The following is a 21,462-nucleotide window of genomic DNA, read 5'->3' as shown; positions in this document are numbered from 1 at the left end:
CTGGAAATTTATGGAAACTTCCTGCAAATGTATTTCCTAGCTAAGATGATTCATTGAACACTTGTGTTTATCTCTGCTATTTCCTGAGACGCCAGTAAGATGAGAGTAAATGAATGTATTTAAAGGCATAAATCCACAAAAGAAATGGGAGAAGAGTCATCAATGTACCAGAGATTTTTATACATTTTGGAAAATGGAAAATGAATGGAGGATTAGTAACTTATTAGACAGGACAGAGGAAACTACCACAGAGAAAGCACTGAGAAGGCTTTACAAATGAAGAGAGATTGATGTCACAGAACTTTGAAAAGTTTGGGAATTAGAAGCAACGTGAACAATAAAGAGTGGTGATGTGGGGTAGAACTAAAAATAGTATGAGGTGGACTTCTGAAGCAAGAATCCAAAAACCTAGTACTCCTGCTACAGTCCATGTATGGAATATGAGTCCCAGACAACAGACTGGAGATGAATTCTCTACATAAATTCAGTAGAGAGGACTTTGGAAGATTTCAAGTAGCCCCAATGCAGGAGATATAAGCAACACAGGTTCAATCCCTGGGTTGGGAGGATACCTTGGAGGAGGGCATGACAACCCACTCCAGTATTCTTGCCTGGAGAACCCCATGGACAGAGGAGCTTGGCGGGCTACAGTCCAAAAGGTTGCAAAGAGTCAGACATGACTGAAGTGACCTAGCATGTACAGGTAGCACTGAAAAGGGGATGAACTCAAGGTCTACAAATGGAGAAAGGTCACCCTCCTTCCCTGTTCCAGAAGTAAACCGAATCTCTCCCCCAGAATACTGAAAGTCTCTTTTCCAAGAAGCTTAATCGTCCCAGAGAAAAGACCTCCAAATTCTGAAATAAAATGACACATCCTCTTTGGAGAACAGTGTGACAGTTCCTTAAAAAGTTAACCATAGAGTTTATAATCCAATCCTTAGGTATCCACCCAAGAGAGATGAAAACATGTGTTTACTAAAAACACATACATGACTGTTCAAAGCAGCACTATTTACAGTTGCCGAAAGAAACAGCCCAATATCTATCATGTGATGAACAGATAAATAAAATGTGGTATATCCATGATTGTGTATATGCTAAGTTGCTTCAGTTGTGTCTGACTCTTTGCAACCCTGTGGATTGTAGCCTGCCAAGTCTCCTCTGTCCATGGGATTCTGTAGGCAAGAATACTGGATTGGGTTGTGATACCCTCCTCCAGGGGATCTTCCTGACCCCGGGATTGAACCTGCATGTCCTGCGTCTTTTGCATCGCAGGCAGATTCTCTACTGCTGAGCCACCAGGGAAGCCTGGTATATCCATACTGTGGCGTGTTATTTGGCAACCACAAGGAGTGAGGTGGAGAGTGACTGCTGATGGCTACAAGGTTTCTTGGGAGGGGGCAGGCAAGGAAATGTTCTCAAATTATGATAGTTGCACAACACTGTTAAACTAAAAACCTCTTGGCTGTAATGATTTAAATAGGATCACGTTTCTGTATGTATGTTTTACTTCAGTAAAGCAGTTTAAAGTTTATAAGGAAGTAGTCAGCCACATTGAATGCTGGAGAGACATGTAAAGCAAGGACTATAAAATGTCCATTGGATTTAGCAGCACAGAAGTCACTGGTGAATTTGCTGAGTTCAATTTTAGTAGAGTAGTAGAAGATGAAAGCCAGGTTGGAAAAAATTGAGAAGTGGTGTGGTTATGGAAATGTGTGAATGTCCTAAGTGCTCTTAGTTATCTAGTAAGCAGGAAAAGATTGAAGGCTCTAGAGTGGAGAGTCAGTGCTAAAAGGTTCCTGAGAAGTACAGATGGAGTGATTAGCCCTGTCTAAGAGAAGGATCGCTTCCTTTCATGTAAAAGGAGGAAGTGATAAATGCTGAAACACTTGGAAAGTGACAAAGGGAAGACAGTTTTTCTTTTATGACCCCTTTCTCTGAAATGGGAAGCAAGACCATCTGTTTAGCCTAAGTTGTGAAAAGGGAAATGGGAAGGGCAGAGCAGCTGATTAGAGAAGTACAGTAGCTCTGCAGAAAATGTTTAGCACCCACTTAAGGTTAGTAACTGGGAATCTATATTGGATCTGCTGTTTGTATGTTGGCTAGTTTCTTTAATCTTGTTTTTTTTTACACTAAGTTTACCAACTATAAGTCACAGAAAAGACAGACATTTGGTTCATGCAGTGTTATGATTTTGCCAGATGTCGGGGGTAGATAAAAATACAGGGGACGTGTTTTTAGAAGCATTGTCAAAAGAGTTTTGGGAATGCTAGGCCGTGAAATTCAAGTTAAATAAGAGAGAAAAAGGTTGGGAAGAATGTATGCTATTAAAAGTCCCACCAGGACAGAAATTTGAGCTGTCTTGTTCACCACTTTGTTCCCAATTCTTAGAACAATGATTGTTTGAATTAATGGTCCATTGAGACCAGTGGGCAGAGATGGTAGGAGTAGCTGAAAAAACAAGCTTGAGGGTAAGATGTGGGTGTCAGGAAGTAGTGGGATGTTTGAATTACTCAATTCAGAAGAGAGGCTGTTCACAAGCTCCAGGATATAAAAAGAAAGATTTGCTGAGAAAATCTATTTTTTTTTTCCTTTTTTGATCATACCCCACAGCTTGTGAGATCTTAGTTCCCTGACCAGGGATTGAACCCCGGCCCATGGCAGTGAGAGCACCAAGTCTTAACCACTGGACCATCAGGGAATTCCCTGAGAAAGTCTTTGACCTGAGAGGTCAAAGAACTAAGAGTACTGGTTGAGTGCCATTCATGTAATGTTGACGTTAGCAAGTGTGATGGTAACAGTTGAACTGAAGGAGAAGACTAAATCAAGTGTTATCATCATGATTGAGAGTGTGTGGGTAGATGGATGACATAGATGCAGAAAGGTTAAGGGTGGTATAGCAGATGACAGGATCCTCGGAGCAGTAGAGGTTTAATGAGAGACCAGGAGAATAATGATCAAAAACCAAAAATGGAAGCAATGATGGTCCAAATACTACCTCTTGACCCTAAAATTCATAGGGTACGTTGAGTATAAGCAGTTCTCACTGAGAAGAATGTAGGGGAGGCATTGAACTCAGGAAAGAGCCAGGTTTCAGTTAAAACAGGAGATGGAGGAAGTACTCTAAGAGGAGGACAAAATACAGCTGAGTATCTCATATGATGAAAGTTCCAGAAGCCGTGGGGGCATGGGAAGTGTTGGGTAAAAAGGGTAAAACTATAAAACATATAAGGATAGCAGTGCTCTGCTAACTTGGGATGAGTTGAAGTGGAGAATACCCTATGGGCATTGACTAATTTAAAAAGGAATGAGAGATACAGCTGATTTAGTCTCAGAAGGGGCTTCCGTTCAGCTCAGCTGGTAAAGAACCTGCCTGCAATGCAGGAGACCCCAGTTCAATTCCTGGGTTGAGAAGATCTCCTGGAGAAGGGAAAGGTTTCCCACTCCAGCATTCTTGGGCTTCCCTGGTGGCTCAGCTAGTAAAGAATCTGCCTGCAATGCAGGAGACTGGGGTTCGATCCCTTGGTTGGGAAGATCCCCTAGAGAAGGTATCAGCTACCCACTCCAGTATTCTGGCCTGGAGAATTCCATGGACTCTATAGTCCATGGGGCTGCAAAAAGAGTTGGACATGACTGAGCAACGTGTTTTTAAAAAAAGTATTAAAGTCTCAGAAGACCTTGGACCTAACCTAAGCTGTCTTCAGTAGGGGACTGGTTAACTCAATTAGAGTGCATCTGGGAGACAAAGTAACCTGAAGTCATGAAAAATGATATTATAAAAAATTTATACAGAAAAAATATTATCAACATTTTAACTGAAAAAGTAGTTTACACAGTCCATATGTATATTATCTTTTTTACAAAAGGAAAACAAGAATAGATGGATGAGTAATACTTTCATAATGTTTGCAGTATGTTGTAATTTTTTAAAAGACTGGCTTTTCAAAGATTGAAAACGCTGCTTATAGAGGAAGGTGCTAAACTTAAGCCACAGAACCATTCATTTTGTCAGCAAATATTTAGCTCCTACATTATATCAGATCCCATTCTTGGCCCTGGAGATAATAACACAAACAGAATAATGACCTATTCTCATCACTGTTAAAAGAGAAAAGCAAATAAGCAAAATCTGAGTGAAGAGTGTCCAAAGGAGAGAATTCAACACACACACAGGCCCAGAGGTAGGAGTCAAGCATCACAGTAGGTTTGGGGCAACCCTGCGCAGCTGGGCTGGTGGAGAGGAACAAGATTTGGAGGGAAAAGAAAGAAGAGTTCTGTTTTGAGCCTGTCACACTGCCAAGTGGAGATACCAGGCAACAGTTTGGTGTATGAATTTGGAACTTGAGAGCAAGGTTAATGTTAGAGCAATACATTTAGGAGTCATTGATATATTGATGTTATTAAAAGTCATGAGGATGAAAAAATAAAAAAAAAAAGTCATGAGGATGAATGAAATTACCTAAGACATGAGAGCTGAGGATTAATCTCTGGGACATTCCATCATTTAAAAGAAAAGAGCAGAGAAGGGTAATCAGGAAAGGCCTACTGAAATCACCAAAGATGAAAAAAGAATGAAAGGGGAAAGCTCCTGCATCACGCTTCGCTTTCTACCCAGTGCAGCTTATGGGATGGACTGTGAAATTGTTTCATTTCCTGGCCTTGTGCTAATATCCTCAGACACCATGTGAGACCGTCCCTTTCTTAAATTGGTGGCATAGAGCCAAGTCAGAGCTTCAGAGGCTGCATCCTCCCCCGGATATCTAAATGCTCCCCCGGATATCTAAATGCTAGGTCAGAAGCAAACAAAACAGGGAAGAGAGCTCTAGGTAGATAGATTAATTCCGGTATGGCCAAGTTCAGATTGCTTCCTGGATGGGACTGGCACAACAAACCAAATAAGCCTTCTGCTTGACACCTTTCCATAATGAAACTGTTAAAGTCAACCTGTGTGCCTAGGTGACCCATGAATACTGGCTCTTTGAGGTGCAGGGCAAGAAAGGTCAACATCATCATGCCTGTGGTTAACATATAGTCTGATTTTGTCAAGGGATGGTATTTTATTGATTTGAATAAGTTGTATGTCCCTTTACATTATTTGAAAACAAAACGTCCCCATCAGGGTCAGGCCAGGGTAATCAAATCCTGTCACATGTCACCTCAGCAAACACACTGCTCTTTATTGGTAGTTAGTACAAAATACCATGGGAATTCACTTTTTATTTTGCTTTATTGCATATATAGTTCTGGCGTAAAGTTGGGTGACTTCTCAAGTGTTGGTGTTTAATATAATCCTTGCTGTTTTATTGCTTTTTAATCTGCCGGATTATTTGGTCTTTCCTGATAGCAAAAGTACTATGAAAATATTTACTGAACAAAATCAGCTGTGAGCTGTCACTGAAATCCAAGTCCCTGCCTACCGCAGACTTCCTGGTTCTTCTGCCGCAGTGTAATCCATGACTGAATGTGGCTTCAAGAGAAATGGAATTTTTATGATGACAGCAAACCAATGAAGATAAGCCTTTGTACTTTAGGGTAGATGAAATTGTTGGTGAAGATAGCCCCATTGAATAGGAGTATGGCAGTGTTCACACTGAGTTATAACTAATCCTACTATACTTTTTTTTTCATTTATTTTTATTAGTTGGAGGCTAATTACTTTACAATATTGAAGTGGGTTTTGTCATACATTGACATGAATCAGCCATTGAGTTACTGTAGTTGGAAACAGCAACCGTTTTCTTCTTTTACTGTTCCTTTGATTACACATCTTTTTTAACTTGATGGAAAGATTAAAGATAAACTAGTCTAGAAAGTCGAGGAAACTGTGTTAAAAGAACACTTGGCTCTGCCACCCAGTTGCTTTGTGACTCGCAGCAGTTGACTTCTGCTTCTCTGAACCTCAGTTTCTTCATTGGTAAAATGAGAGAATCATTCCAAATTATGTCTCAGACCCATTCTTCAGTGGTGGGCGTTACTGGCTTTAGCAATACCCAGTTCTCCTCTCTTCCAATCCATGACTGACTCTGGCCAATGAAATGTAAGAAGAAGTGTTATATCACATCCTACGTGGCTATGGAGAATCTTTGTAAGATTCTTCAGCTTCTCGTCCCTGCCAAGACAACAGTGAAGCTCACGTTACCTCGTGAAACAGTGGAGTTACTGTCTGCCTGCACCTGCTTTGAGCACATAGCATAAGCATGGGATGTATTTAAATTGTATTGAGCCACTGGAATTTTGAGGTTAATTTGTTACTGCTGTGTAACCTAATTTATCCTAACTAATACAGCAGATCTAATTCTCAGTGCTGTTGTGAATCACTCTATAAATATTTTTTTACTATATTGCATCTGAATAAAAATACTTTGAAGAAATTTGAAGCCCACAACTATTTTTCAAATGATTAATAAGTTGGTACCTTTAAAATCAGTCTTTAAACTCAAAGTTTTATTGTTACTCTGAATTTCAATTTGCATCTCTGAATTGATTGATTTCTGGTGTAATTCCTAATCCCCAATTATTTTAGTTCTATTTTTTAATAGAAAAGGCAACTGGTTTAATTTGTTTACTTAGACTATCTCTACTTGTTTTGTAGACAACAAAAATTTGAAATTGTATTTAAAAATAGGCTTCCCATTGTTTCTGATTTTAAACTAAATTAATGGTCTATATGAAGAGATGGATATTAGCACAACATTGTTACGTGCCTCCAAGGAAAGTTCAAACAAAGCCTGTTCCTTGGGCATGAAGTAGGTCTGTCTTGCTTGTAAACAGACTTTCTTAGAAGCTGGTATCCAACTCACTCACTGGCTTGCACCCTAAATAAAGATGTTTTAGTTGAACGCAGAAATCGTTGTTTTGAATGATAGAAGCAATTGTACTGAAACATTGGCTTAATGCTATGTGAATAAAAGCTGCAAAAAATTTTCTGCTAAAAAAGAAAATTTTCTACTAGAAAGGATTTCAACTTATAGATTTTCATACCATAGAAAAAATATGACATTTCCATGCCTGAAATGCTAGTCTGATTTTGGCTGAGACTTAAGGGCCAGGTCAGCTATATAACTTACAAGATCAATGCAAAATGAAAATCTTTTGTTCAAAAAGTAGGATAAAAAATGTGGTTAAAGGTACTAAACCACAAAGTATGTTCCTTTAAGAAGAAATTTAATTTCCTTTAAGAAGAAAGTAGGAAAGGGACCTGAAGAGACATTTCTTCAAAGAAGACATACAGATGGCTAACAAGCACTTGAAAAGATGCTCAACATCACTCATTATCAGAGAAATGCAAATCAAAACTACAATGAGATACCACCTCACACCAGTCAGAATGACCATCATCAAAAAGTCTACAAACAATTCATGCTGGAGAGGGTGTGGAGAAAAGGGAACGGTCTTGCACTGTTGGTGGGAATGTAAACTGATACAGCCACTATGGAAGACGGTATGGAGACTCCTTAAAAAGCTAGGAATAAAACCACCGTATGACCCAGCAATCCCAGTCCTAGGCATATACCCTGAGGAAACCAAAACTGAAAAAGACACATGTACCCCAATGTTCACTGCAGCACTATTTACATAAGCTAGCGCATGGAAGCAGCCCAGATTCATCCATCGGCAGATGAATGGATAAAGAAGCTGTGGTGCATACACACAGTGGAATACCACTCAGCCATAAAAAGGAATGCATTTGAATCTGCTCTAATGAGGTGGACAAAACTAGAGCCCATTATACGGAGTGAAGTAAGTCAGAAAGATAAATATTGTATACTGACACATACATATGGAGTCTGAAGAGTTGTCACTGATGAATTTATTTTCAGGGCAGCAGTGGAAAAACAGGCATAGAGCACAGACCTGTGGACTAGTGGGAGGAGAGGAGGGGAAGGGGGATGTGTGGGGAGAGTCACATAGACATTCACAGCACCGTGTGTGACACACAGCCAGTGGGAACCTGCTGTCTGACGCAGGGAGCTCAAGACAGGGGCCCTGCCTGGGCTGGGAGATGGGAGGGAGGGGACATGGGTGTACCTATGGAAGATTCTTGTTGATGTATGACAGAAAACCACAGAATTCTGTAAAGCAATTATCCTTCAATTAAAAATTTTAAAAAACACGTGATATATGAATAATATCATAAACCTACAGTTAGCAAAAAATTATATTTTGATATCATAATTTTATATAATATAATAAATAGTAATACTCTATTAATGTGATAACTTGGTTGATCATAAAATTTTTCTGGTCCACATTTCTTCAAATTCATTTATTAGATCATCAAAGTTTATACTTTTAGCAACTTTATTTTAAGTGATATAATTAAAAGTAGATTAGCTGCTCTTGGCAAATGAAAGATCACACATAAATTTTGGTGATTTTTAATTTTTAGAAGGATCTTTCTGCTGATGCAACTGACACTGGAACTGTTAAGAATATTTTATAGACTGTGACACCATTTGGATAGATTTCTAATAAATTATTTCAAAATATAAATTTTAGTATGTCTAAAGCTGATGCTTCTTATGGAAAAAATTTTTTAAAGATTTAACTCTTCATACACATTAATTTCATATGTGTTTATCAATTTAAATTTGTACAATGTCATTTTAATGTTTTCTCTAGCATTTCTTGTAACTTGTAGAGGTCATGCAAGAGACCAAAAGTCACTTGATGGTTTGTAGATAATTCAAAATGCCTATTATGCTTTCTATTACCGTATCTTAAATTACAAAGAAAAGTGAATTTTAAAACTGTACTCCTCATTTATCTGTTCATTTGAAGCTGCATATAAAAACAATGTTCTTTTCCATCAAATGCAATAATCTTTATATTTAATTTCTATTTCTCAACCAGTGGATATTTGCTTTGCAATGTTGCAACAGCATTTAACATCAGAGATTCTAAACTCTTTGAAGAATCCTAGTATCACCGTGATATGCTATGTTACAGTGTCCACATGCATGCTTTTATTTTGTAATTTACTGGCGTTTATTGCCTAAGCACTGGCAGTTCTTAACTCCACGCTCAGGCCAGAGAGCTAATATTCTCACCTTGGGAATAAGCGCTGGGAAGAAGGCAAGCCAGCCTCCCGCCAGCGCCACCACCACTGCCACTTCTGTCAGCGTCACGTGACTCATCTGGGGCCCTGCACCAGCACCCCCACACTGCTCTGGCGGGAAGGTGCACACGGGCAGGAGCCAGCTATCTGGCATACACACAGTGCTGCGGGCCAGATCCCACACATTGCCCAGCGTACCTCCTCTGTCACATGCATGCTTCCTTGTTCCATCAGACTTTATCTCTGATAGACAAGGTCAGAGGTAAGATCACTAAGAATTTCAAGACAGCCACAGCAGAGCCCTGAGCTGTGTGTGGAGCCCCGTGCAGCTATGCAGGTCACACATGCCCTGCATAGGCTTCACGTTCTGTCCATAGAAATGATATGACCCTTTGTGTGAATGAATGTGGAGGGAGATCCTTTTGTGCCTTTGGCTTCCAATACTGGAAATAAAAACAGTGAGATGTGGATGAGATGTTATCGACCATAATTTGTTTCTCTGCCTCTAAACTGCTCTAAGTTTACTTTTTTATAAAAATGTTAGACACTAAGGCACTCCTTCTTTAGAGGGATTTCTTTAGTTTCAAGTAAGAGTTCCTTTTCCAAGATTCTTGAGAAAGTGGGAGTAGTATATCAGGATGAAATTAGCATTTATTGAATACTTATCACATGTTGATTTATTGTTGTTGTTCAGTCACTAAGTTGTATCCAACTCAGTGACCCCATGGACTGCAGCACATGTCCTTCTCTATCTCTTGGAGTTTGCTCAGATTCACGTTCATTGATTTGGTGGTGCTATCAAACCATCTCATCCTCTGCTGCCTCCTTCTCCTTTTGCCTTCAGTCTCTCCCAAGCATCAGGGTCTTTTCCAACGAGTCAGCTCTTCACATCAAGACCTAGATGGTGGGAAAGATAGAAGGCAGAAGGAGAAGAGGGCAACAGAGGATGAGATGGTTTGATGGCATCATCAGTTCAATGGACGTGAATTGGGCAAACTCCAGAAAACAGTGAGGGACAGGCGGGCCTGGCATGCTGCAGTCCATAGAGTTGCACGTGACTCTGTGGACATGAAGAGTTGGACTTGACTTGGCAGCTGAACAACAAAAACACTCTGCATATAAGTTAAATAAGCAGGGTGACAATATACAACCTTGTCGTACTCCTCTCCTAATTTTGAAGCAGTCAGTTGTTCCATGTAAGGTTCTGTTACTTTGAGACCTGCAGACAGGTTTCTCAGGGGACAGGTAAGGTGGTCTTAAAGAGAGATTTTAGCAAGTCTCTCTGACGGCAAAGACTTTGAGAGGCAGCTTTAAAAGTGCCCTGTGTGTGAATGCTGGAAGCAAATGACCTAGGTTCAAATCCTGACTCAGCGGGTAGTGGCTTCTTGCTAGACAAGTTACTTCTCAGAAGCTTAGTTTCTTCATATAACTAACGGGGACCTACCTCATAGGGTTGTGTAGAGGGTTAAATGAAAGGAAGATAACATGTAAAGCGCTGAGAACAGAGCCTGAAATTGGTGGCAAATGTCACTACTCATATCGTTACTGCTACCGTGTTACCTTGCCCACTCCACAGTCTCTCTTCACAGGTTAGTAGTCAGCAGAAAAGAAGGGCTTATTAGAGACAGACAGATAACAAGGCCCTTCTGGTGTTTACCTTCCCTAAAGTTCCCAGAGAAGGCCCTCTTGTGTATGATGTGATCTGTGATCTGATTCTTATCCTGGGCAGCCCATCTCTGTGGTCTTTTTGGATTTTAATGTTCTGCCAACGTGATCATTTTCTGTCTGGCTTGTATGTGTTACAGGTATGAGACATCTCTGTTGGATTTGGTTCAATCTCTGAGTCCAAAGACTGCTTCGAAACCGCGGCCCCATCGCTCCAGAGAAGCTGGGTCATGGAATCACAGTACTTGCCGACTCAGTCCTCTGAAATCAACCTGGAACAAGACCAGGGCCGGCAGCACCCCCGAAGACCTGGAGGAGAATCAGATTCTAGAAGATATCTTTTTCATTTGACGCTGAAGCATGTGCTGCAGAGTTTCCATCAGAGATGAGTGGGTGTCTTTATGTACCGATATAGGATTTTAAATTATTTAACTGTAATTGTGTCTCTCCTTTCACAGGGACCTATCTCACTAGTATCCTGTTATGTATGGAATTTAGAAATCATTCTAACAACCCAGGGTGTTTCTGATTAGACCAGTCAGTAGGTAACACATTAAGGGTGGGTGAGGGTGGAGGGCAGTAGCCTTTGTGTGCTAAGCAGAGATTAGAAAATTAACAAAGGACACAGACTGCATGGCAGAGGCCATTGTTTACTCAGCCTCATTCAAGAGTGTTTCCTTTTCAATATTTTGCTGGAAAAGTTGGGCTGTGTTTTGTACACAGGGAAAACCTTTCCACTGAAAGATGCCTCTGGTTTCAACAAAGCCCCTTTGTAACATAAGCAGTTTTGAAAACGTAGACCCTTTTACCTCTCCCCCCTGTTTTCTTACCACCTACCTCTTTGCAATGCAGTCAGTTAATTCTGAAGTTGGAGTCGGTGCCCTTCCCATCACAAGCAACACTGAGGGCCAATCGTGAGTCAGCCTCTGCAGTCATCAGCCTTGGCAGCTGCCCACCCCATACCCTAGAGTGCTTAATGAGCTAGAGAGATCCACCCCCCACACCCCAGCCCTTGGAAACTGGCATTAGATTACATAAGAGAGTGCTACCCCAGTGGAGGCGCCGGCCAAAATGCTTGTTCTCCCATCTGCCATTTCCTTGGGTAAGTTAGAGCAGTCTCTCGGTATCTTTCCTTGATCCAAGTGTCTGTCTTATTCACCCTCGTGAACTTCCATCAGTGGCTGCAGGCTCATAAGCTTCCTGGCCTCCCCTCTTTCCCCATGAGGAGCTAGAGCCCTGGTCGACCAGGCCTTGCGTGTGCTCTGCCCAAGGCCACTGTCTCATGGCCCCACAGAACCACCTCCTCTTGCCAGATAATGTTCCCCCCTGCTCTCCCACTGGGCCCCCCAGAGAAAGCCTGTGGAAGAATTACACCCAAAACTCTGATTCTCAGCTCTCCTGTTTGACAGAGCTCTTGAGCTGGGTTGCTCTGCTTACAGAGGGCTTTAGTGGACTCTAGCAGCATCCCAAGCTGACGGGCAGTATCGTGAGCCTGGTAGAGCCAGTGAATTGAAAACTCTCCAGTCCTTGGAAGCGGGGGGGAGACGTGTATTCCTCAATGACTTTATTTGGTGTAGGGGGTGTTGCTTTTCTCACTGTCCCTTTCACCAACCCCAGACGTGAACTGAGACTGTCAGTCATTATTAGTAGCCAAGGTCAGAACATGCAGGGCAGCCTGCAATTAGTGAGAAACGTGGTTTCCTTGAAGTCTTTATCAAAACTAGATTATTTCAGCCTACAGAAGCCTTCCAGAGCAGCTTCCATGTCTGGATAAATCCAGATCTCATTGTCTTTTCAGACTGGGCCCTCTCACCTCGGCCCAGCCTTCCTTCACTTGCATCTTTTTGTCCTTTGGAGGAAGGAATATAGCCTGCCAATACCATATGCTCAATCTGAGGGAAATATCAGGTCAGGACAAACTAGCTATAGTCATTCAGTTGAAAATTATTGCAGATTACAGTCTTCTCTGAAAGTTCACCCCTATGAAAGTAATTGAATCAGTGCCATCCCATTCCAAAAGCCTTTGGAAAATAGGCTTTTCTTGGTGTGGCAAAAAAAAGGGGGAGGGGTGAAAACAAGCTGAGAGCCCTTGGCCACTTTCTCAGTTAAAGTTAGATTTCTGAGCTATCTTTCTGTTCTCCGTGTGTCATGCCCACCTTAAGTACACCCAGATCCTTCAAATCATCCACAACCACACTTCCCCCTCCTGGACACCAGTGTCCTTACTGCTCTCTGGAGTGAGAGGATGCCAGAAAGACCACGAAAAGGCCTGTGATGTCTTCAAGAAACTTGTTTGCCTTTACAAGAATCATAAGTAGGCTCTAAACTAAAGGCTTTGGGGGTCACATGCCACAAAATGGAGTTTAACTGCTTGCTTACCTCTCCTGAATGAGCAATATGAAACAGCAAAGATGGATTTTCAGCAGAGCATCAATCAACCTGTTTTTCATATGCCACAGTCCCCCACCAGTTGCCTTTCTCTATCCTGTAGGCATTTCCTGGATGTCAGAGCAATAGGATGTGAATTTGTGTCTGGTCTAATGTCTTCATTATGAATTGAACAGTATATGTTAACATTTCAATCTGTGTCTCACTTTGAGATCTCTATATATATATGTATGAAAAGGTTGTTGTAGAGCCTCGAGGCTTTTGTGGAGCCCGGAGGCTTAACCTAATTGCAGACTAAGCTACCAAGGGAGAGGGTCGGCACACAGGGATCTGCCTTTTCTCTCAGTAAGCGCTCCCGACAGTGACTGGGATGCAGTTACCCAGCCTCCAGCCACTTCCCCAAAGCAAGGCTGGACACGACACATGCGGGGGTTGCTGCTGGTGTTACCACTTCCCCACCCTGCCTCCCACCATTCTAGGAGAGAAACGCCAGTCAACATTTGCAAAATGGGGAAGGACAAATGCCAACAGATGCTCCTTAAGTAGGACCCAAGGTGCGTGATTTCAAAAGCCAAGTCTGCCAAGGGAAAGGTTTTCCTGGCGGTCACCCTTCCTGGAGGCACGCTTGTGTTCACAAACCTGACCTCCATGGTGGGGGCTTGTCTAGAGCACCCCGAATGTTGTGGGAGGAAGGGGCTCCCTCCTCCTCCAGGGGCCCTCCTTTCCCTTGACTCTGCTCTCATATGAGAGATTTGCTGGTCTCAGACGCCAGGGAGGGGCCAGGCCTAAGGAGCAGAGCCAGATGAAGACTACCATCGTTAGGGTGGGGGCTCTGACAGACTCCCCCTAACTCACCCTCTATCCCCACCTCAGGGTATGTTATTTTTAATGTGGGCCAATGTTTCTTTTTATGAGGTTTTGTGGTAATAAATTATCTGTATGGCTATTTTCCCCATGTGGTTTTGATACTGAATTGCTCCTTGAACATCCCTCATCAGATAAGTGGAGTTTAGCTTGAAAACAAAAGCAGAGCCTTGGGTTATCACTTCACTTAGTATTTGTTAAAGCAACAGGAGCTTATGGTCAATTGAAAGAAACCCATGTCTTGTAGGTTTCCTGGCTGACTCTAGCTCGTGCCCATCACATAAACACTAAGGCTATGTGGTCACTAGAATGGAGGATTCAATCTCTGTGTACTGCTGAGCCCCTTCTATGTCCCTTTTCACAAAACTGCTCAGTAAAGAACTGTCTTGGCACTTGGACACAGGAAAAATAGTCCTGGAGGAGAAAATGGCAACCCACTGCAGTAGTCTTGCATGGACAACCCCATGGACAGAGGAGCCTGGTGGGCTACAGTCCATGGAGTCACAAAAAGTCAGACACGACTTAGCGACTAAACAGCACACAGTTGACTTTAGGTGCTGGGAAAACACCAGCGAGGGCTCGCATGCCTGAAGTGCTGAGTTTTGAGATCACATCTGTGGATTCAACTAAGACAGCTAAAGGCCCTATCCTGTCCCTGCTCCCCTAGCCAGCTTGGCACCTCCCTCTGAACCAGGAGCCTTTGCAGCTGCTCCTCAGAGACAGAAGTGATGAGAGCAAAGTCACCACTCAAATGGCTCCCAAGCTGAAAATGAGCTAAGTGGTGTTTGACCCGATTGAAGTAAGATTACTCTTGAGTCTAGGAACAAGGCCTGATCCTCAGAGGAAGAATAAACACAGCGAGAGAGCCCACTTCATAAGTTAGTAACCAGCCGCACGGTTCCTTCTGAGTTTCTCAGATTTGCTATTCAAGGTGGGTTGTTCCTGAGCCCCTAGGGTTCCATTGTTCCATTCAGAACTGGGACATTTTACCCTCTCAGGCTTCAGCCTCATAGCTCACTCACATTCAGCTCCACCACATACATGCTCAGAATTGAGCAAGCACCTGGAAAATGTGTCTGGGTCCTTTTTTGCTCTCCTCACCACAATTCCATCACCTTCCAGAGTCACAGAAGTCTGTGGCTGGATTGGACCTTAGAGCCCATAAAATCCATCACTTTGATTTTACAGATGAATCAAGTTCAGAGAACAGTGAGCTCTCATATCCTGCCAGTGGTAGGTCTGGCCACCAAGCGAGGACCGCACCCCCCCCACCCCCGCCCCGCCTCCGCCACTGCAGGACATCACTCCTTTGATGTATGTTCGAAGATGAACGTTTTTAAGAATCTCAACTAGGATTGAACATTCCACCGCCATCTCTTGTGAGGTGAGCTTTTGTAGACTGCTTGGACCAAAGCGGGCAGAAACACAGCATGTCCTTTCTTCAGGGGATTTAGGTTGGTAACCCTCAAGGAGTGAATGCCACCGTCTAGAACTTCTTTCTGTTCATGGAGGTGGAAGCCATGGGAAGATTAAAGAAAATCCCTGGGAAAAAGCTAAATCCAGGTGGCATGATGGACATCACTGTCTTCTGTAAATAATAAAGGCTATTACAGCCCTAGTTTGGACTTCTTCTAAAAAGACAGTTGGCAAAATGAGAGTGAGGTCCACCTTCAACTGGCTGGGGGAAGTGGTAGATGTAAAACCAGTAGGAATGACCTATATCATACATTGTCAATAGGGCAGCCAAGTACTTTGACCATGACCTGCCAAAACCCAAGCTTGTCTTCATTGGTGGTTTCGGTCAGTTGAGTGGCTCCCCTGGACCCATCATTGTGTCACATGTTGTTGACCCCACAAAGGAAGAGAGTAACAGCACAGGTTATGGAACTAATTGGGCTTCCCTGGTGTCTCAGATGGTAAAAGAATCCACCTGCAATGTAGGAGACCTGGATTCGATCCCTGGGTTGGAAAGATCCCCTGGAGGAGGTCATGGCAACCCACTCCAGTATTCTTGCCTGGAGAGTCCCATTGACAGGGGAACCATGGAGTCACAAAGAGTGGGACACGACTGAGCGACTAAACACAGCACGTGGAACTAATTAGACCTTATCCAAATCTCAGTTATTCTGCTTCCTAGCTGATTAATCTTAGGCAATTTATTAACCTGTAAAATAAGGAAGATAATGCATGCCTCATAGGAAGGTTATAAGAGTAAAATTCAATGAGATAATGTACGTGAGCTACTCAGTCGTGTCTGACTCTTTGCAACCCCATGGACTGAAGCACACCAGGCTTCCCTGTCCATCACCAACTCACAGAGCTTGCTCAAACTCATGTCCATCAAGTTGGTGATGCCACCCAACCATCTGACCCTCTGTCATCCCCTTCTCCCGCCTTCAATCTTTCCCAGCATCAGGGTCTTTTCCAATGAGTCAGTTCTTTGCATCATTTGGCCAAAGTACTGGAGTTTCAGCTTCAACTATTTCCTTTAGGATTGACTGATAAACAAGAGTTATCTCAGTAAATTTCCCAGTGACTGGTAAACACTATAGTTTCAGATAGCAAATTGCTGGACTGAGTTTACTTAGAATTTGTGGGAGGAGGCAAAAAAGGAGGGAATTGTAACCTGGGCTTGGGAAGAATATCTAAGATGGATGGAGGATGGGGAGAGATGTGGTAGGTGGGAAAATACAGAAGCTGAATGCTCATTGGCGAGAAAGCTCAAGATGTGTTTTGAAAGAATGCCTTGGTGGTCCCAGCTAGTAGTTGAGGTTCCAGACAAGAACACATGGTCATGCACTGAGAGATAGGCCAGGCCCAAATTGTGAAGACTGCTGGATGCCAGGCACTGGAGTTCCATCCTTCAACAAAAAGCCATGAACTATTTTAGAATCACTTGTTCAGAAATATCTACCATGCAGGAGTGTCAGGCTCTATGGGGGAGCGGTGGTGTGGATAAGAAAGGGAAAGAAGGAAACCAGTACTGCGTGCCTACTAAATGCTGAGCAAGGTCTGTAGATGCCTTACCTCATTTAATCCTAAAACTTGGGTGGCAATATCCCCCTGTTAGAGATAAGGAAACTGATCTTGGAGAGGTTAGGTGTTGGGCCTCAACTGCTAAACAGTGGAGCTAGAAGGGGCTGGGAGACAAGTGTCAAGTTCTATGGGTGTACTCCTTGTTCCATACAAGTCTTCCTCTAGCCTAAGCAGGGAGCACTTTAGGCAGAGACAGCTGTTGCACAGGTCAGATGAGGTGCTGGGAGACCTGTCACTCCATCCTAGGATTGGATAGAAGACTGTAGAGTGGAGATGCTGCTATTAGGATTAGGCTTCCTAATACCACCTCCCAAGATTGGACCGAGGGACAGCCCACCCAGAGGAGAGTTGGGACGGCAGATCAGACAACCTAGGATTCATGTCGCTTGCCAGGGACTGAGTTGGAAAGAAAGACCTTGAATGAAGTACTTAAATCAACCTTGCTCTGTTGAGAATGTGCACAAAATGAAGTCAGATTGCCCCTGGCTGGAAAGATAAATAACAGAGCATTAAGGAGAAAGTGATGAGCATGGGACACAGAAAAAAGTCAGGACTTGCTCCATTGAAGCTCGCTTCATGGAAACATTGGACGGGAGGGTTGATAAGATGCTGAACCCCAGTAGTGGCAACAGTGATATCAAAGAGGAAGATCTTACAGGAAAATAAGAAATTTCTACGAATCCTCATAATATGCTGAAGGGAATGTGAAATGGTACAGCTGTCTTGGAAAACAGTCTGTAAGTTCCTCAAAAAGCTAAACATAAAGTTACCATATGACTAGCAATTGTACCCCTAGATATAGACCCAAGAGAAATAAAAACATTGTTTAGTCGCAAAGTCGTGTCCGACTCTTAAAGGCTTCTCCGTCTCTTTGCGGCCCCATGGACTACAGCGTGCCAGGTTTCCCTGTCCTTCACTATCTCCTGGAGCTTGCTCAGACTTATGTCCATTGAGTCGGTGGTGCTATCCAACCATCTCATCCTCTATTGCCCCCTTCTCCTCCTGCCCTTAATGTTTCCCAGCACCAGGGTCTTTTTCAATGAGTCAGCTGTTCATATCAGGTAGCCAAAGTATTGTAGCTTCAGCTTCAGCATCAGTCCTAATGAACATTCAGGGTTGATTTCCTTTAGGTTTGACTGCATTTGCCCTCATTGGAGTCCAAGGGACTCTCAAGAGTCTTCTCTAGCACCACAGTTTGAAAGCATCAGTTCTTCCGCACTCAGCTTTCTTTATGGTCCAACTCTCACATCCGTGCATGACTATTGGAAAAACCATAGCTTTGACTATATGGACCTTTGTCAGCAAAGTGATGCTTTGCTTTATAATTTGCTGTCTAACTTTGTCATAACTTTCCTTCCAAGGAGCAAGCATCTTTTAATTTCATAGCTGCAGTCGCCATCCGCAGTGATTTTGGAGCCCAAGAAAATAAAATCTGTCACTGCTTCCACTTTTTCCCTATTTGCCGTGATGTGATGAGACCACATGCCATGATCTTCATTTTTTGAATGTTGAGTTTTAAACCAGCTTTTTCACTGTCTTCTTTCACCTTCATCGAGAGGCTTTTAGATCCTCTTTGCTTTCTGCCATTAGAGTGGTATCATCTGAATATCTTGATTTCAGCTTGGAGTTCATCCAGCCCAGCATGATGTACTCTGCATATAGGTTAAATAAACAGGTGACATATACAGCCTTGACACACTCCTTTCCCAATTTTGAACCAGTCCATTGTTCCATGTCCAGACCTAACTGTTGCTTTTTGACCTGCATACAGGTTTCTCAGGAGGCATGTAAGGTGTTCTGGTATTCTCATCTCTTTAAGAATTTTCCAAAATTTGTTGTGATCCACACAGTCAAAGGCTTTGGCATAGTCAATAAAGCAGAAGTAGTATTTTTTCTGGAATTCTTTTGCTTTTCCTATGACCCAATGGATGTTGGCAATTTGATCTCTGGTTCCTCTGCCTTTTCTAAATTCAGCTCAAACATCTGGAAATAAAAACATGGGTCTACAGAAAATTTTTTTCATGGATATTCACAGCAGCATTATTTATAATAACCAAAAGGTAGAAACAACCCAAATGTCTATTAGCTGATTAATGAATAAACAAAATGTAGCATATGGACACATGGAATATTTGGCAATAAAAAGCAGAGAAATGCAACCTGCAACATGAATGAACCTTGAAAGCATAAAGCTAAGTAAAAGAGGCCAGTCAAAAAGACCTCATATAGTATGATTTCATTTACATGAAATGTCCAGATGGGCAGAGCCACAGGGACAGAGTCTATTAATGGTTGCCTAGGGTGGTAGGGGATGGGGGTAATGGAGAATGACTGCCAAAAAGTGTGGGATGTCTCTTAGGGTGATGAAAACTTTCTAAAAATTTATTTTGATGGTTGCATAACTGTGACTATACTAAAAAACCACTGACTAAACTGTACTTTTTAAATTAGTACATTATATGGTATATGAATTAGATCACATAAAGCTACCACAAGAGAAATGTCCTGGGGTATTGGTTACTGGGTGGCAAGGAGTGCTGGAAAGTCACGAGCAAACACCTCATCTCCAAGGCTCTGAAATGGCTTGAGTGAAAGCTTAGATTTGTGAGGTGTTGGGGAGAGCGATGCATCCACAACTGCTCATCTTAGAAATCAGCTTGTGAAGGAAGGAGAGACCAGAAGAGCAGATGGAAGAGAAAGTTCGGATCAGCTACAGGGAGCTTTTCCAAGTTAGGGGGGCCTCCCCTCGATTCCCAGACTGGTCCCGCAAGGTGTTACCAAGAATCCATGAGCAATTTTCATGATTTGAGAAAGACTGGTGGAAACCTTCTGTGTCTGCAGAGAAAAGCTGCACAGGCCATCTGTATTACTTCTTTATGTTGTAATTAATAAGTAAGTAATCTTTATTACTCCTTTATGTTGACCTGGAAGTCACTCTGTCAGGGTGTGATACCCTTGGTTATTGTTGGCGGGGGGGGTCACCTCTGATTTGTGGCATATCTTTATCACAACGCATGAATCTGTGCTTAATAAACATGCATATAAATCTATATATGCGTTTCAGGAAACTGTTTCCCTACATGGGGTGCATGGGGGAATCATCAGAGGAGCTCCCTGGAGATTCAGAATTCAGGGACTGTTAGTAACAGGAGAGAACCAAGCCATGGATGGGAAGAAACTGCAATAGGGGACAAAAATAACGTCACTGCAGGGTAATGATGCGGGAGGGGCAGAAAGAGCCAAGGAAGAAGGACCGGAAAGGGAGGAATGTGTGTACAAAACCTCGGGCTTATGGAGTAGAGGCCAGTGGGTGTGCCAGGAAAGCCTCAGAAACTCATGAAGCTCTTCCCATGGGCCAGACTCAGGGCTGGGCCCTGAGGGTCTTATTCAATGGCCTCTTTTCATACTTTAAAAAAACTACTGCATGGGGTTCTTCTTGTAAGTTACCTCAAATCCTTAATGGAATGAGACTAGGCACACATCTGTGCACACCTAAAATTTGAGGGTGACAACATTGGCACCAATAATGCAATTGTTTTAACAAGACTTACCCAAGGTCGTCAGAGCATCGAGTGGAGCATCCCAAGTAAACAGACTTGGAAAGAGGATTGGGAGGGTCATTTCTCATGTCTCTGCTCTCCTACCCTCAGTCTCCAAGTAGCCCCAAGTCCATCTACTTATTGGCCTGCCCACTGCTCACTTTTCTAGTACAATGGTCTGTTCGTTGACTTTCCTGTTCAGTGGCCCAGATTCATCCTCACAGGTGTGACTTCACCTCTCTCTGCTTCACTCTTATCTTTAAATGGAGATTGCAATGGAACCTACCTCACAAGGTTATTGTGAAGGTTAAATAAACGAATGTCTGGAGAGCGCTTGGCAGAAAATAAATCAGTGCCCAGGGAGGGTAACCTGTTATGACTATCCTCCAGAAAACTACCAGGATTGTCATCACATCACAGCCTGGCTCACGTGAGAGGTAGTTTTCTATTGCCCTTTGAGAGCCTGGACTTCGAGCACAACGCACAAGGCTCTTGGTGATTTGGCTTGCTGCAGTCTGGAGACCTCCAGCCCCCCTTTCCCGCTCTCTCTCTAGACTTCTGGGCTCCAACCACCGTGAGCTTCCCTCAGCACCTGAAGGCACTATAATGTTCGTTTCCTGACCTTCTTAGGAGCTGTCTTGGCCCTTGTGCATGCATCAGCCCTGTGTACGCAGTGGCACTGTGCTGGGTTGCCTATGTATCTGATTCCTCCTGTAGGCAAAGGTTGCATGACGGCCAGACTAGGATGTCACTCTTCTTCATCAATGACTCCCCAGAGCTCAGCGTGGCTGCTGGCACCTGCAGGCTCTCAGTCCTTGTTTCCCAGCTAGATGGACAGGGAAGGGGCTGGGAGGGAGGATGGGTAGGAGGGAGGGAGGGAAGACATGAAACAGAGCTGTGTTTCCAAAGTCC

The 21,462-nt window shown here is 43.0% G+C and overlaps 1 protein-coding gene and 1 non-coding gene across 4 annotated transcripts in view; one reads left to right on the top strand and one right to left on the bottom strand.

The window, feature by feature from the left end:
* Positions 1 to 21,462, top strand: part of KIAA1328 (KIAA1328 ortholog) — a 267,669-nt gene that overhangs the window by 227,461 nt on the left and 18,746 nt on the right. For 2 of the 3 annotated variants that reach the window (XM_043444201.1, XM_043444203.1), the window contains exon 6: positions 10,864 to 11,057. In XM_043444201.1, the coding sequence (XP_043300136.1) occupies positions 10,864 to 11,057 (194 nt within the window). Of the gene's footprint in view, positions 1 to 10,863; positions 11,539 to 21,462 lie in introns of those variants that run through there. The other variant, XM_043444202.1, reaches the window with a different exon arrangement.
* On the bottom strand, positions 2,629 to 2,701 carry TRNAE-CUC. The gene has a single exon. It is a non-coding gene; the product is annotated as a tRNA-Glu (tRNA).

This window comes from Cervus canadensis, chromosome 23, assembly GCF_019320065.1.
Source record: "Cervus canadensis isolate Bull #8, Minnesota chromosome 23, ASM1932006v1, whole genome shotgun sequence".
Taxonomy (NCBI): Eukaryota; Metazoa; Chordata; class Mammalia; order Artiodactyla; family Cervidae; genus Cervus; species Cervus canadensis.
Note: the sequence above shows the minus strand (reverse complement) of the source record. Positions and strands in the feature narration are given on the sequence as shown.